The sequence below is a fragment of the Elephantulus edwardii genome, unplaced genomic scaffold (genome assembly GCF_000299155.1).
Source record: "Elephantulus edwardii isolate Elephantulus edwardi_28Jun2011 unplaced genomic scaffold, EleEdw1.0 scaffold00064, whole genome shotgun sequence".
Classification (NCBI taxonomy): Eukaryota; Metazoa; Chordata; class Mammalia; order Macroscelidea; family Macroscelididae; genus Elephantulus; species Elephantulus edwardii.
In genome coordinates this window covers 6342289-6359643 of record NW_006399814.1, presented here as the reverse complement: position 1 = coordinate 6359643, position 17355 = coordinate 6342289, and the positions used below count along the sequence as shown (strand labels likewise).

General features: G+C 52.6%; 1 protein-coding gene across 1 annotated transcript in view; it reads right to left on the bottom strand.

The window, feature by feature from the left end:
• CERK (ceramide kinase) overlaps positions 1–17355 on the bottom strand; it is a 78409-nt gene that overhangs the window by 7083 nt on the left and 53971 nt on the right. Inside the window, exons 7-13 of the mRNA XM_006888121.1 lie at positions 13159–13284; positions 9425–9488; positions 6191–6336; positions 5264–5338; positions 4637–4789; positions 3362–3467; positions 2269–2345 (exon numbers count right to left, since the gene is read on the bottom strand). Coding sequence (XP_006888183.1) covers positions 2269–2345; positions 3362–3467; positions 4637–4789; positions 5264–5338; positions 6191–6336; positions 9425–9488; positions 13159–13284 — 747 coding nt within the window. The remainder of the gene's footprint in view (positions 1–2268; positions 2346–3361; positions 3468–4636; positions 4790–5263; positions 5339–6190; positions 6337–9424; positions 9489–13158; positions 13285–17355) is intronic.

The window sequence follows — 17355 nt, the reverse complement described above, 5'->3', positions numbered from 1 at the left end:
GGGTTAGATGATGGGGGTGGGTTACAGGAAGAGGGGAAGTGTGAGGTCACAGGGGATGAGTCAGATGAAGGGGGGTGGGTTACATGAAGGGGGATGTGTGAGGTCACAGGGGACGGGTTAGATGATGGGGGGTGGGTTACATGAAGGGGGATGTGTGAGATCATAGGGGAGGGGTTAGATGATGGGGGATGTGTGAGATCACAGGGGAGGGGTTAGATGATGGGGGTGGGTTACAGGAAGAGGGGAAGTGTGAGGTCACAGGGGACGGGTTACACGAAGGGGAGATTTGTTAGATCACAGGTGGGGAACGTGTTAGATCACAGGAGGACATGATAGATGATGGGGGCATGTTAGATGAAGGGGGATCTGTTACACGAAGGCGGGACGTGTTAGATGAGGGAGACGTGTTAAATAATGGGGGGATGAGTTAGCTCGTTGGGGACATGTTAGATGAGGGGGACGTGTTAGATGAAGGAATGTGTTAGGTCATGAGGGGATGTGTTAGATGACGGGGGTCACAGGGCTGGACTCTGGGTTTTCATCCAGGAAGGAGCCATGGCCAGACCATCACTAGCTTCCCGAGGGTCTCTCCTCCAGGAAGGGTCTCCACACTGCCCACTCTGTGCCACTGAAATCACCCCATCCCACCAGGAAGTGGCACCGCCGTGTGCCCTGGGGCTCACTTCCTGGAGGGCTGCTCTCACTGACCCTCAGGGGCTGGCTCTGGACAGCGACTTGGAACAGGACAACTAGGGCCCATCACCTGTCTGTGAGACCTGCGAGCTAATCTTGGATGCACACGTTTAAATGGCTGGAAAGTCAACAGAATGATGAGATTACGCATCCTGTGAAGACTGCACGTCAAGTTCAGTGTCCATAAAGTTTTACTGGCACACAGCCTCCTGACACAGACCCACTGCACAAGCGCTCTGGCCTTCACAGTACAGGGGTATGGGGCAGAGTGGAGGAGCGGGGGCACTGCCCTACAAGTGGGAAGAAATTCCTGCCTGCTCCTGCCATCTGCTCTGCTTGGGAAAACTCACGATCGTGTCCATGGATACAGGAGTCAAGGTAACAAGCTACCTGGGGCATCGCACAAATACACTGAAAAGACATCTTTAAAGTTCTCAAGAGGAAAGGTGCCACTAGGGACTAAGGTGCGCCTGACTCAAGTCATGGTAGCTTTAGCCACCAGTTGTGCATATGAGGAGCTGTATATCGATGTGCTGCAAACTCTGGTGGTCTAGTGGCAAAAAGCTGCTCAAATCCACCAGCTTCTGCACAGAAGGATGAGTAACCCTCCCCTGTAAGATTAACTGCCTCTGTCAGCTATGGGTCAGTTCTGACTTGACAGTCCACAATGACAACAACAACATATGCATATGAAAGTTGGACAGTGACTAAGGAGGGCTAAAGAAGGGTGGACGCCTCTGCGTTGCGGTGGTGTGAAGAGTAGTGAGCACATTAAGACTGTTAGGAGACTGTGCGGATCTGCTAGAGGAACGAGCGGATCTGTCTGCTGGAAGTGTGGCCAGAGAGCTAGCGAGGGTGGTGAGACCTCACCCCACGTACTCAGGCCATGTTATCAGGAGGGACCTGTCCCTGGACAGGGACGTCAGGCTGGGAAAGTAGACGGTCAGCAGAAAGGAGCAAGACCACCACCAACATGGCCCAGAGGGAAGCATGGCAGCGGCTGTGAGCACGTGGGGAGGGGAGAGTGACAGTGGCTCCAGACACAGCGGCTATCGCTTCTCGGCCTTTTGGCTAAGATCAAGTGCAGACACAGCGCTGTGAGCACGTGGGGAGGGGAGTGTGACGTGTGCCCAGCCACAGTGGCTGTGAGCACGTGGGGAGGGGAGTGTGACAGTGAGTCCACACAGCAGCTGTGAGCACGGGCAGGTCTGGGAAGCATCTTGTTCTGTTGTACATGGGGTTAGAATAAGTCACACCATGACTACACACCACCTACCAGCAGCATCAACAACAACCACAAAGGGGACCCAGGCACGACTAGCTCACGGTTCTGACCTACAGGGTGAGAGGACAGGGTGCCAGGGCATGAGGATGGTCAAAGGGAGGTCCCCCAGGATCGACTGTCCCCAAGGGCTGCTGGGTGGCACTGTGCTGTGGCTGCTAAGCAGGAAATGTGGAGCCGGACGGAGCCAGCTGAACGGGACAGGACAGTGCGGGGTGGTGGCGGCGAGACAGCAGCAGAGGCTCAGCGTGGACCCGAGGCCCCTGGGCCAGTGCGGCGATGGGGGGCAGTACCCGCGTTCTCCAGGCCGTACAGCGAGCGCTTCTGCTCCTCCTCCAGCTGCTGTTTGCTCTGCCTGCAGACGAAGCACCTGCAAAACAGCAGCCTCGTGACACTCGCACGTCCCCCACAGATGGCAGCTCCTGTTCAAGGAGTCCTGGTGGCCTAGTGCACTGCATGTCCGGCCGCTAACCCAGAGGACGGTGGTTCAAATCCACCAGAGGTTCAGAGGGAGACAGACGAGGCGTCTTCTCCCATGAAGAGTCACAGTATCCGACACACAGCAGAGGGTCACCGTGATCAGAACCCACCGAGGAAGTCGAGTGTGGGTGTTTAAAAACTTTTTGTTTTCAGGTCATAAATAGCTTCCTTTCAAAGGCTTTGCTCAAAATATCTCTTTTTTTCTCCTGTGATCTGAGTGAGAATTTTTCATTCACTCATTTTGTTCTAGAACATCAATTTCAGAACCTCCACGGTAAGTGTCATTCTCACCACTTCCTCCCTTTAACTCTGATTTCCATGACTTCCTCTTCCCTCCCCACACATTCCTCTTCTTAGGGGACTGTACTGGCCCTTCCCTTACTGGACACTGCCTTTCCTTTCACCCATCATAATGAAATACTGTCAATGATCTCATTTTCTTTGGATCCACAATCAATGCCCAAGGTAACAGGAGCCAACAAGTCAAAAGATGTGTTGCAGTGGGGAAATCCACTGTCAAGGACCTTTCCAAGGTGCCAAAGAGAAAGGATGCCAGCTTAAAGACTAAGGTGCGCCTGACCCAAGCCATGGTATTTTCCACTGCTTCCTAGGCATCTGAGAGTTGGACACTGAGTTGGGACGAGCAGGGGAAACCTGATGGCTTTGGGCTGTGGTGCTGGAGGAGAGCACTGAACTTCCTGTGGCCTGCCACAAGGACACATCTGTGTCGGAAGAAGGACAGCCACGGTGCTCCTCAGAGGCAAGTGTGGCGACACCCCGTCCCCCAGCCCCACGGCTGTGACCCCATTCTGAAGAGGCCCCGAGTTTGTCCTTTATGAAGGGGGCACCTAACGGCCCTGCCCCATGTGGAGTGGTGCCCAGTAGGAGACGGGCAGCTGTGCTCACCCTGCCCGACAGGGCTTCTGGTCCCTCGGTGACCCCACCGTGTGCTGAGCCGGGAGGAAAGAGACCATGCCTTCGTAGCAGTGATGGGACAAGAAGGTCTTTAAGCCTGGGGACAAAGGGGCACTTGGTTAAGACACGGTGACCGTCAGAGCACTGGGGACTCCATCTGCATCATGGCGGACGCTCTACCACCCGTTTGCAGAAGGCTGGCACCTCCAGAGACTGGGCAGGGCCTCTGACCCCCAAAGCCGGGTGCACCTTGGGGGCACTGGCCACACGTGGGCCCAGAATCAGGCTGCCTGCAGGCAGAGCTCATTGCTCCCAGGGTCCTCATGGGGCTCGGCCCACACACAGGTGGTGGTGCGGGGAGACCCTGAGCACCCCTGCTTTGGAGAAGGTGTCAGCTCTGCCCCTTGCAGACCCTCAGCAAAGCCCCTGGCACCCATGAGCTCAGCCTGGCCACGCCATGGGCATCTGGAAGGATTCAGGACGACAGCCCTGAAGACTGCAGACACCCCTGACCCAGGCCAGCTGTGGTGGGCTGTGCACGGTGTCCCGTAGGCATCTCGCCCATGTCCCCCAGCACTTCTGACTACATCTTCTCCAATGTGCCCACCAGCAGTTTGACCATCTGTCCTGGAAAAGGCCAAGTCAGACAAAACGTGGATGCAGGCACAGGGGACCTGAGGGGAGCCCAAGGACCCAACAAGGTGCCCTTTACAGCTGCCCAGTACAGATATGATGTCACAGCCACTGCACAGGTGGCCTCCAGGGTCTGAAACACCCAGGCTGGCCTGGGACAGGGGGAGGAAGAGATAGGTTCGTCCTCAGGCCCACCAGACATTCCCCCACATGCCTCGAGACCCCCACCCTCCATCCTGTGGAGGCCCTGCCTCCCCTGCTCAGTCACTGGGGCTCACGGGGCCACAGGGACCTGGTCACTGTGCACTGTGACCTGCATCTCTGGTGGGAAAATTCCGGTCCCAGCAGGAGCAGACGTGATGCTCAGAGCTCCCCCTCCCCTAACGTGGACATACCCACTGGGCTGCTACCTTGGGGCCCAACCCCACCTGTCAGGATGGTCAGTACCATCCCACACGGGCAAGTGGCATCTGTGGCCTGTCCCGTGGTCGTTGGCGTGGTCTAGCGAGTGGGCATGGACTAGGCCAGCGCACCAAATGTGGACCGGGCGTCCACGCTCAAGCCTCCACTCTCAGTGACAGTGTGTGGACGCGTTCCGAGTGTGGCCCACGCGCCCACGCCGCCGGACGTTACCTGAGAAGTCGTATCTGACGAGGCCCATCCACCGCTTCTTCTCGCTGTCCTTTATGATGTCACCGTAGAAGCCGTAGCCCAGCAGGGACACACAGTACCGCAGCAGCGTGCTGTTGTGATGCACGGCGGACACGTCCATGGCCAGCGAGTCTCCTGGGGATGCACAGTGAGCCCAGCCGTCGTCCGCTGCCCCCTCAGTGGTCATCCCAAAAGAGGAGTCCTCTCACTGCCTGCCGAGTGGACCTGGCCCCCGGGACCCTGCATGTCCAGCGGAGCTGCCCCCACGGGGTCTTGGTGCTGCGTTTTGGGAAGCAGACCACCAGGCCTTTCTTCTGAGGGGCCTCTGGCTAAGACTGAGCTTCTGGGAAGCAGCCAAGTGCTTAAGGCTTTGCACCACCGAGGGGCTCCTTTACAAATGGGGGTGTGTCATTAAACAAGGCAAAAGGTCATGGGCTTAGGGTCATGGTCAAGGCGGGGAGCTGGCGGGGGCCTCTGGAGGCAGGACTGGTAGACACGGGGGTGAGAGCAGCCCGAAGGGAAGAGGGGTCAGCCCAGCAGATGTAGGGGTCCTCTGGGAGGCGGCGAGGTGCTGGGCAGCGACCAGGAGGGACCGAGGGGGCCACGTACCAACAATGATGTGCAAGGCAGACGTCTCAGCGTCATTGGTCCCGACGGTCGAGTAGCACACGCAGTCCGTAGACCCTGCAGAGGCCAAGAGCGCCCTGAGCACTGCCCGCACCGGCCTTCTTGGTGAGGCCTCCACTCACCCAGCTAAGGGCGTCACAGTAAGACCGAGGTGAGGGAGGGGCCACGGGCCCAGCCTGGTGCCCACCAGAGCCAGGGTGAGGATCACAGAGGGACAGCGGATCATAGGGGGACAGGAGATCACAGGGTGACCCTCCAGGCCTCATCAATGCTGGTCACCGCTGGAGGCAGAGTGGAGGGGACACAGGTGGTGACCCCAGGGGACTGAGCAGATGCTGACCCAGCCGCCGTCCTGCACAGAGCGGAGAGGCCTGGGCTGCGACCTGTGCCCGCGTTTCTCTGCTGGCTTTGACCTGCAGCCAGGCACTGTGGCTACCACACCACCAGGGCTGCCTACCAAGGCCCCCCATGATCCTGACCGGGCCCTGCTGTTAGCAGGGGTCAGCCATGACTCTCAGTGACCTTGGGCACACAGATTTTTCTCTACACCCATGGAGCCCAAGCCATCCTGGACATGATGTGTTATGTTTCAGGCTGCCAACTGAGAGGTTGGTGGTTCAAATCCACAAAGACGGGCTGTCTCCGCAGAGATTTCAAGTCTCAGAGAGCCGAGGGAGGGTGGCCGAGTTGGAATGGGTTGGACAGCAGTGGACTGGTTTGGAATGAGTCCCCCCAGTTGTTGCTTTAAATGGGGGCTTGGTCCACTGTAGCTGGAGTGGACATGCGGACTCGGCCTGAGGTGAGCTGGAACCCCCCTGACTGCCGTCTGTGCCCCAGGCCTGCCCTCAGCGCCCCCTGGAGGACGGCCTGGACCCCACGGTCCCCCCACTTGCCCAGGGACGTACATACCGGCCGGGATGATGCCAATCCGGAGTGGACTGGGCACCAGCGCCGCACGGGGGTGGTTCTGGTCCACGCCGGCGTTCCGCTGCGTCCTCCCAATGAGCCCGTGCAGGATCTCACTGAACATGCCGTCCCCGCCCACACAGACGATGCTGTGGGAGGACAGTGTCAGGGCCAGACGGACCCCGGGACAGTGCCTGTCACCCCACCAGGCTCTCAGTCCCTGCATCCCATGAGGGGCCCAGCTGGTGGAGGACAGCGCCAGAACTGAACCGTCTCCTGGGGAGACCGGGCAGATGTCCCCAGTGACAGGACATCTCATCCGACCTGCCCCATGTCCCACCTGAGGGGGCCCAGGTAAGGCTGACCCCGCGTCCAGCCTCCCTCCTAGTGCCCTGTCCGCTGTCCTGCCACCTGGGACAGACACCTGCTTATCGGAGCCAGCCTGACCCCGCCTTAATGGCCTGTGTCCTTCTTCCCTGAGACTGATTCCCTCACGTGGGTCATTTTGGAGCCTCCACACCAGTGAGACCCCGCCCCACACCCCCAAGGACACAAGAGCCACCAGCTGCCTGAGGGAGAAAGAGGGGCATTCTGTTCCCACAGAGACTTAGAGCCCCCGGCCGGAGAGAGGGCACTACTGACAGATTCAAGGACAGGAGTTTAAAGCAAAATTAAGAGACAACCTAGAAAAACGTTCTAAAGCAAAATAAGATAGTAAGTGTGACTTTCCTCTCACATGTTAATGAAAAGACCAAATGATGCTGGGTCCTAAGGAAGAAGGTATGTTGAACGGGCCAGGAAATACGGATCAGGTCAAAGGAGAACAAAGGCGAAGCCCAGTCAGGCAGGCAGGAGACTCGGTAAAAGGCTGAGGACCTTCTGACCCGCAGAGAACTGAAGGTGAAGCCGCCAGCATGTGACAGCGGACAGCCGCGGGGAGAATGCCTGTCACCAGATCTCCCTAGGACACAGCGCGCAGTGAGCCTTTCAAATGTCCTCGGCGGTGGAATGACTCCACTTGGGGAAAAGGAAAGAGGTGTGCATGGGGCCACCACTTGATAAGCTTCACCAAGGTCACTGGACTGCATGTGGAGACAACATGAAAATACTCTGACAAAGAACGCTCCTTTGTTGAAGTGCAAACACTGGAATGAGGCCAAGCATGCCGTGAGGAGGCTGGGGAAATAAATCCAGGCGCATCTGAGAGTCAGAACGTGGAGCTCACTCCCCAGGACAAGGAGGTGATCCCCGCTCGTGGCAGCCCACCCTCTCGGCCTGAGGCTGTAAATCTTAGCGGGGAGACAGCCCGTCTTTCTCCCTCAGAGCTGCTGGTCAGCAGCCCGACGTGTAAAATACAGGGCCTGAGAACGTAACAGAGGTGCTGCCACTACCGGTGCCGCCCAGCTTGTGAGCAGGTCTGTCCCTTCCCTGGCCTGGGGTCCTCACCAGTTCCACCACGCGCCAGCCCACTGTGACGGGCACGGCAGCCCACCTCCTTGAGGGGCTTCCTCTCTCTCACTGACACGCCCCCTTCCCCAGCAGGACGTCTCTGTCTAAGGACCATCGTCTCCTGACAAGATGCCTGAATTATGTGAGATGCAGTTTCTCCATCCCCGGCTCTAGGGAGTGGCAGGGCTGCCCTGTCTCTAAGACAGACGTCTTGATTCTGTTGACAGCCCCGGGAGTCAGTTCCTCTGATCTCTTTATTCACTGGTCTTTTAGATGCTTAGGAAGCAACAGAAACTACCATGGCTTGGGTCAAGCACGTCTTAGGTCTTTAAACTGACCCTGGCTCTTCAGAACTCTGGGGAGGTCCCAGACACTTTCTCAATGCAACACAGCTTTTGATTTCTTGACTGCTGCTACCACGGACGCTGGCCAGGCATCTAACTAAAATGAAATTGTTGACAAATTCAGCCACCTATCATTAGGCTGCCTACTGGTCCAGCGTGAGGTCCAGCGTGAGGTCCAGCGTGTCCTTGATGCTGAGCTGTAGCCTGTATTGAAGGCTGGAGTCTTTGATCTTCCGTAGTAGGTGCTTCAGGTCCTCTTCACTTTTTGCAAGCTAGGCTGTGTCATCTACACAACACAGGCTGTTGATAATCAGTCCTCCTCCAATCCCGATGCCACATTCTTCTTCATTTAGTCCCGGTTCTGAAATTATTTCCTCAGCATACACACTGAATAGGTGTGGGGAAAGGACACAGCCCTGACACACAGCCTTCCCTGATTTTAAAACATGCTGTGTTCCCTTCTTTTGTTTGAACAATAGCTTCTTGGTACATTGTACAGGTTTCACATGAGCATAATTGGGAACTGGGATTCCAATTCTCAATGTTAAGCCATAATCTGTTATGGTTCACATAATCTAATGCCTTTGCCTAGTTAATAAGCCACAAATAAACATCTCTGGTTTTCTTTGCTTTCAGCCAAGATCCATTTGACATCAGCAGTGATAACCCTTGTGACACAGCCTCTTCTGAACCCAGCTTGCATTACTGGCGTTAGAAAGAATATTTTTGAGGAATCTTTAAATATGTGAGGAGATTCTTAAAATAGCATGAAAAAGCAGGATCTGAAACAGTAAAAATGGCATCATCTCATCTTAGTAAGTATTATTTCAGTGGCCAAGCTTTCTAGGTGCGTCGGGAGGTCTGAACCACCAACCTTTCTGCTAATAACCAAGCACTTTAACTATCTGGGACTCTTGAGTCCACAGAGAGCTAAGGCCCTATAAACATGCATCGTGAAGCACCGGCGGGACACTGCAGTCAACAGCAGGGAAGAAATCAAGACTCTCAACACTGCTGCCTTTTCTGTATTTTCTACAAAAGTAGCTTCTGTTTTTTACAATTAGATGGGGGTGGGGGGAAGAAAAAAAAAACAAAAAAAAACCAACCCAACAGTAACAGCAACACCAGCACCACAAAAAATACCCTTAAAGGAAAAGGAGGTGAAAAAAAAACTAAGATGAGGAAAAGCCGATGAGAAGGGGCTCTCTGTGGCTGCTGCGTGCTGCTGGGTTGGTGACTGCGACCCGTGGCACTCCGTGTGACAGAGCAGAGCTGACCTGCAGCGTCACCTGAGTCGTCACCCTGCGGAAGCAGACGCCAGCTCCCTTTCTCCCCTGGAGCTGCTGGGCGGCTCGAACTGCTCATCTTCCCACTAGCAGACAAGCACTTATCCACCAGGTGTCCTTTCCTTGTCCGTTAATCGAGAAGCAAGAAGGATACTCACCCATCGTATTTGTCTAGATTCATTTCATAGAGACTCTCCTTGGCATGGTTGGCACGTTCAGTCACTGTGGGGAGAGAAGGCAGCACATATTGTGTGGTCACTCTCAGATCTAGGATTCCTTACTGAAGACAGATGAGGAACCACCCTTTAACAATAAGGTCCTCAAACAGCACCAAGATAGTTCCTGTAAGAAAGTCCTTGTTCGAGCTCACCCTAATCCCACTGTGGAAAGGGGGCCTGGCTGATAATGACAGTGTCTCCTCTGCCAGGAGACATGCTGCTAGGGGAGGTCTCACTCACCAGAATGTTCACAAGTCAACCACGATGGGTATATTTGGAATTAGACAGTGGAAACAGTTTCACAGCTTGGAGAATGTCACTAGATGATGCAAGTAGGATATTTTTCTTAAAACAGTGCATCATTCATGAGCTGTGCATAAATTAATTAGAAAAAAAATGAGGTAAAAGCATTTTTAAAAGCAGTACTGTGTTGTTTTTGTTGCTGGGTGCCTTCAAGTCGAGTACGACCCACAGCGACCCAATGAACAACAGATCCGAACCTCGTCCTACCCTGCACCGTCCTCACACTTCCTGACACACTGGAGACCACGTGGCAGTCACCGTGTCAATCCCCCTGGTGGGGTCTTCCTCTTCTTCACTGACCCTGACCCTCTATTTTCTGAGCATCATGTCCCTCTCCAAGGAACAGCCCCTCCGAGCAATATGTCCGAAGTATGTGAGGAGAAGCCTCATCATCTTCGTCTCCAAAGAGCACTCTCACTGCACCTTCTCTAAGACATATTTGTTCTTTTGGCCACCCATGGGATGTTCAGTGTCCTTCTCCAGCACCGCAGCTCAAAGGCATCAATTATGCTTCTGTTTATCCTTATTCACTGTCCGGCTCTCAGGTGTACAGCAAGTAATCAGAAAGACCATGACCTCAATCAGACACACCTTAGTCCTCAAACTGATATCATTACTCCTCAAAAATCTGTAGAGAGGCCCAACTGCAGACTTTCCCAGTGCAATACGGCTCCTGGTTTCCTGCTGGAACCAAGGGTGTTCATTATGGACCCAAGCAAGATGAAGTTGTTGACATTTTCAATATTTTCTCCATCTATCATGATGCTACATATTGGTTCAGTGCTAAGAATCTTTGTTTCCTTGACATTAAAAGGCAAACCATATTGAAGGCTTTATTCTTTGATCTTCTGCAACAAGTGCTTCAAGTCCTCCTCAATTTTAGCAAGCAGGGTTGTATCATTTGCATAACACAGGTTAATGATGAGTCTCCCTCCAATCCTGATGCCTCTTCATAGAGTCCAGCTTCTCAAATTAATCGGCTCAGTATAAAAATTAAATAGGTATGGAGAGCGAATACAACCCTGATTGCTTCCCTTCTTAATTTTAAACCACGAAGTGTTACCTTACTCTGTTTGTACAACAGCCTCCTGCTCTGGGTATAGGTTTTGCATGAGCACAATTGAGTGCTCTGGGATTCCCATTCCTCTCAGTGTTAGCTGTAACTCATTATGATCCACACAGTCAGATGTCTTTGTATAGTCGATAAAGCATGTATTGTCATTTTTCTGGTGTTCTTTAAGCCAGGATCCACGGGACACCAGCAACGCTATCTCTGGTGCCACGGCCTCTTCTACATCCTGCTTGAACTTCTGGCAGTTCCCTCTCTAGGGACTGTTCTAGACATTTTTGAATGATCTTCATCAGTATTTTTTAATTTAATTTTATTAATTTTAATGAACATTTACAGAGATTTTTTATTTCTATTCATAGTTGCATTTTTCTCCCTGCCCACCCCTCCCCCACAGTTCGCTCTTCTCTTTGAAAAGAAAAATTCCTTCATCGGTATACAATACCACCTCCCCCGCCCCCAGTACACTCCACTACTCAACCTTCATTCTGGACTCTTGTCATAACCATAATACCCAATCACATATCGCTTTTAAACTGTTCTCTCCGTCATCTGTTTCAATGCAAAATACATGATTTATCCAATTTTTCTCAGTCTCACCTCAACCCTGATGTCAGTCCCGTTCTACAACAGTGGCACTATGCAGTATTTGTCCTTTCATGACTGAGCTATTTCACTCAGCATAATGTCCTCCAGCATCAGTATCTTGCTTGCATGTCATATTAATGATACTGCTCTATAGTTTACACATTCTGTTGGATCACCTTTCTTGGGAATGGGAATAAATATGGGCCTTTTCCAATCCATTTGCCAGCCAGCCATCCTCCAAATTTCCTGACACAGACAGGTGAGTGCATCTGAGGCTGCATCTGTTAACTGAAACAAGTCAACTGATATCCCATCAATTCCTGGGCCTTATTTTTTGCCAAAGCCGTCAATACAGCTTCTACTGGCCCCTTCTCATAATGTACTTCCTGAAATTTTTCAGTGCCAGTCAGTTCTTTTTGGTACGGTGACTCTGTATATTCCCTCCACCTTCTTTTAATGCTTTCTGGGTCATTCTATATATTGCCCATGACGTTTTCCAATAGTGCAACTTGAGGCTTAAGTTTCAGTTCTTTCAGCTTGTGAAATGCAGAATGAGTTTCCCCCTTTTTATTCTCCAATTCCAGCTCTCTGCACATTCCATCATAATACTTTGCTTTATCTTCTCAAGCTGCCCTTTGAAATCTTCTGTTCAGCTCTCTTAGTTTGGCATATTTTCCTTTGTTTTGGCTTCCTGACAGTATAATGCAATTTTCAGAGTCTCTTTTGACATCCATTTTTGTTCTTTCTTTCTCCTCTGTCTTTATAATGACCTTTTGCTTTCGTCATGGGTGATACCCTTGATACCATCCCATAAATCATGCATTTGTTTACATTTCAGTCACTGGTGACATTAATCCTTGTATCTCTTGTTAAGAGCATTTGCTGTCACTGGCCTTTGACTGATCACGTTCCCCTGAATGCCTTCTATATACGACTACATACCACAGTACACTCTTGGCTGGAAAAGGCAAAACTGTTTATTCTGTGTTCTTCCTGTTCTTGTGGGCAAGGGGCGGGGGAAAGTGCATTCTCGTTTGCTTTAGATAATCTTACAAGATAAAAATATTTTCTAGTGACTATCCTTGAATAATCTCAAATTTACTTCCACACGTTTATTTAAAGAAGTAACAATTTGCAAGTGGCCATTTGTACAACTGGTGTCTGTTCAGGCAGAGCGGCAGCCTCGGAAGGAGAGCCAGGCCTGGCGGAGGATGTGAAATGTGTGGCTCGCTTCCTCCTCCAACTGCTGGCCCCTTGGCCACACGCCCAGAAGAACTGGATGGTGCCCAGTAGCCACTACGGAAAGTTGTGGCCACACTTGACACTACAGAAGAATCCTGATCAAAGGGGGAGGAAATGCAGAACAAAATTCACATTCTCTTGGAATCCAGAGTGTTTAGAGTCATGGTGGCTGGACGAACCCCTGAAACTACTGCCCCAGGAAGATCTTTAGGTATTAAACCAAAAATATTCCCTTGAAGTCAATCAATCGTTTAACTAGGAAAGGCCATGGGCCCTGAGCATTAGGCTCGTCTAACATCTAGCTTTACGAGGTTAAAACGTGACAACACTTAGACAGGCACCTCAAGGAGGCGTGGACAGAGAGGGACAGCAGGTGTGTCATGAGTCATTGTGCGCGGAGACTGTCACAGGGGCGCATGCTCTGAGGTGTGGGTCCTCCACCACCACATCAGGAGCAGGGGCTGCCGCTTACCCACGACCTCCGTGCTGATGCCAGCTAACGCGAACAGCGGTGCCACCTTCCTCTCGTACACCCGCCTGGCCTGTCCTTTTCCGCCAAAGGGGTTGATGAACACCAGCAGATGCTTGGGTCTGCACGCTGCCGAGGAAAAGCAATCAGTCACAACGATCAGAAGAAAGGCCATGTTATGCACAGATCAAACCACAAGCAGTTCCTAGTCCGGGTTGTTTTGCATCTTAAAGCAGAGCTGGGAGAAGCATCCTAAGCCAGGAAGAGGAGAGACAGAAGGGAGGCTGTGGGAACGGCCAAGGTCTCTGGGTGGCGCACACGCTTTGCTCTCAGCTGCTAGTCTGAGGTTGGCAGTTTGAACCCACCCAGCTGCACCACGGAAGAAAGGCCTGCTGATGGGCTTCCGTTCCAATTCCTGACAACCGCATGAAGCAGCACTGTCCTGTGCCACATGGGTAGGGTGGCCATGCGTCACTGTCGACCCCACAGCCCCATGGACGGTGCTTTTATCAGAACGGGGGCACTGTGCACACCAAGGGAACACTGTGCTTGACCCGGGGCGCTGGGCTCTGTGGGAGGAGGGACGCGTCTGCTTCCCACCGACAGTGCTTCTATCAGAACAGGGGCACTGTGCACACTGAGGGGCCACTCTGTGGGAGGAGGGACGCCCGCTCTCGATGGAGGTGCCTGGAGACGTGTACCTGGAAGGCAGCAGCCTGGACCTCCTCCCCCAAGAGGAAAGGTGAGCTTATGGGACAGGGGAGTGGAGCAGAAGCACAGAGGGGGATTCTGCAGAGAGAGAGACAGACAAGACAGAAAGCACACACATTCCAGTCCTGGGGACAGCCGTCTCAAAAGGCACCTGAACTGATGCGGGCTTTCAAGTTGTTGCCGCCCAGCCAATTCTGACCCCCAGTGACTCTCTGACAGAGGAGGACAGTCCAGTTTCTGAGGGGTCATGTCTATGGGAACAGATACCCATGTCTTTCTCCTGGGAGCTCATGGATGAGTTTGAACCATCAACCTTTCTCTTGGTAGCTCCTTGGATGCCTCAGTTCCCCCCCGAGTCTTCCCTGTTTCTACAACTTCCATGTTCCTGTTCAGGCAATTCAGGTAGATCCTTTTAAGATGAATCTTAACTCAGACGCCATTAAAAATGACAAGAAGGTCTTTCTCCATCAGAAGTGAATGAATGGTCTGCACAAAGGATGGGCAGCCTCTTTGAACACCTGCTACAGGGGGGTGCGTGCTGTGGGGAGGGGGGTGCCTGCTGCGGGGGGGACTTGTTCCGGAGGGTCCTACTGTGGGGGTGACAGGCGGTTCTGCCTCACAGTGAGGACTGACCAGTCACGAAGGTGAGCAAGTGCCCACAGGAGCCCACAGGACTGGCCCCGTGCCAGACGCCGGGTGCACACAGAAGGGCCCTTGCTGTGCCATTCCCCGTGTGAGAGAGGCCCCCACCGGGCGGGGGCAGAGCCAGGAGGTGAGCACAGCATCGAGACGGCGTGCACGGGAGAGCCTGCGTGCAGCCGTGTCATCTCCCTGCAGCCTCGGAAATACTTCCAGTAGAACACTCTGTGTGTGTGTGTGTGTGTGAGAGAGAGAGAGAGAGAGAGAGAGAGAGAGAGAGAGAATATAGAAGGGGAGAGAGACACAGACAGGGAGAACTCTACAAAAGCAAAAGTCGATTTCTTGAGGAGGGAGATTAACACAGACCTCACAGACCTGAAGACAAGAAAGGAAGGGAAGTGCCTGCCAGGAGGAAAGAGAAAGGACAGGTCAGTCTCGGGAGTGGCCAGTCAGCAGTGTCCTCATTAGGTGCTGTCAGATGCTGTCGAGTCAGCTGTGACTCAGGGTGACCCCATGAACAACTGAACGAAGCTCTGCCTGACAAAAGGACTCGTCAATAAACTGAAGTCAATAACTTTGTGAATCTGGACACAGCAAACACGTATCTCAGCCGCAGGTGACACGAGAGTTAGTCTGGATAGTCTGCTGTCTAATAAAGACCCAGCAGCGGCTGCTGAAACCCTCCAGAGAACACGTCATGCCCACACAGTGTCCCAGCGCAGCCTTCGAAGAGTGAGGCGTGGAGAACCCCAACCAGGGACGCTGCAGTCGGCCGGCCCCACACTCCAGCATACGCCGGCGGCTTCCCAAGCACATGGAAGCTGGACACGAAGGATCTCAGAAGCAGCTGCAATGCCCTTGAACTTGTGGCGCTGGAGAAGAGGATGGACCATTCCATGGATTTCCACAAGAATAAACAAATGCATCCTGGAGGACGGGCAGCTGGGGGCTCCTTCCAGGCAAGGATGGAACTGGGTTTCACATACTCTGTGCACATTCAGAGGTGGAATGAGGCCTATGTTGGGAAAGATGGGAGGTCAGAGAAGGAAAGACCCTCAAGGAGATGGACTGACAAGGGGCTCAAGCATGCTGGAGTTGGGGAGGGTGGCACCGGTGCAGGAGGGGCTCAGATCTACTGCTGACGGGGTCTCTGGGAGTTGGAGTCGACTTGACAGCAGCTAACAATAAGAACAATAATACATGAAGGGAAAGGAGAGCTTTTATAGTAGCTTTTACAGTTCTGGGTCAATCAGACATCTGCCTCTGCGTCTGTATCACTCACTCATGGTCAGTAAGTCGGAAGTGACTCAGAGGTGACCCCCCAGTGGCTTTCTAAGGTTGTAAACTGTACAAACTGTCCATCTCCTGAGCAACTGGTGGATCAGGGATTCGAACCATCAGAGAGGCACAGCCTTTGACCACAACTCCCTGTGGGCCACCCCACCAAAGCTCTCTGCAGAGGGTCAAGGACTGCAGCCTTCAATATGGATTGAGGCTCAGTGTCACGAAGACAAAGATTCTCACCACTGGACCAACTGGCAGCATCAGGATGGATGGTGAAGAGATTGAGATTGTTCACAGCTTTAGCTTGCTTGGCTCCATAGTCAACAGTCTTGGCACCAGTAGCCAGGAAATTAAAAGGCACATTGCCATGGGAAAGTCTGCTGTTAGGGACCTCTCTAAAGTACTCAGGAGCAACAGTGTCTCTCTGGAGACTAAGGTGCACCTGATAAAGGCCATGGTCTTCGCAATCACTTGTTATGCATCAGAGAGTTGGACAATGACTAGGGATGACAGAAGGAGAATTGATGCCTTTGAGCTGTGGTGCTGGAGGAGAGTACTGAGGGTACCATGGACTGCCAGGAAAACAAGCAGATTCATCCTAGGGAGGGTTAAACTGGGCTGCTCCTTGGAGGCAAGGATACTGGGGCTTCGTCTGACATACTTTGATCATGTTGTAAGGAGAGACCAGTCCTTGGAGAAGGACATCATGCTTGGGCAGGTGGAGGGCAGACCCAGGAGGGGAAGGCCGTCTAGGAGATGGATTGATTCAGTGACTGGGGTAATCGGTATGGGTGTGCTGGAGACAACAGAGCAGAGTTTAGGGCTGTTGTACATAGGGTCGCTATGAGTCACAAGCGACTCGACGGTACATAACAACAACAACAACAAGAACATAGCTGTACTGAGCCCTGGTGGCCTAGTGGTAAGTAACTGTGCTGAAATCCCAAAGGCATGTGGTTCAAAACTACCAGCAGTTCCACGGGAGAAGGATGGAAAATCTCCTCCCATGCAATCTACTGCTTCTAGAAACCCGCTGGAGGGTCAGCTATGGGTCAGTCCTGATGCTCTGAACAACGACAACTGAACTACATCATCTATGCCGATGTGTCCTTTCTCCAGACCTACTCAGTCTGCATGCTGAGAAATGACTCGGGAAGCTGGACTCTATGAAGAAGAATGTGGCATCAGCATCACGGGAAGACTCCTCAATAACCGGCATTACGCTGATGATGCGACCTTGCCTGCTGCAAGCGAGGAGGACTTGAAGTATTTGTTGCTGTAGATCAAAGATTACAGTCTTCAATATGGACTGCATCTCAATGTCGAGAAAATAAAGATTCTTACCAGTAGACCAGTAGGCGGCAACATGATAGGTGAAGAAAATATCGAAAGTGTCAACATCTCTATCTTACTTGGATCCACAGGTACCGAATTAGCAATCAGGAAATCAGGATATGTATCGCACCGGGAAAGTCTTAGTCAGGGACTGCTCCAAATTATTGAGGAGCAATGCTATCAGTTTGAGGACTAAGTTGCTTCTGATTCAGGTCATGGTCTTTTCAATCA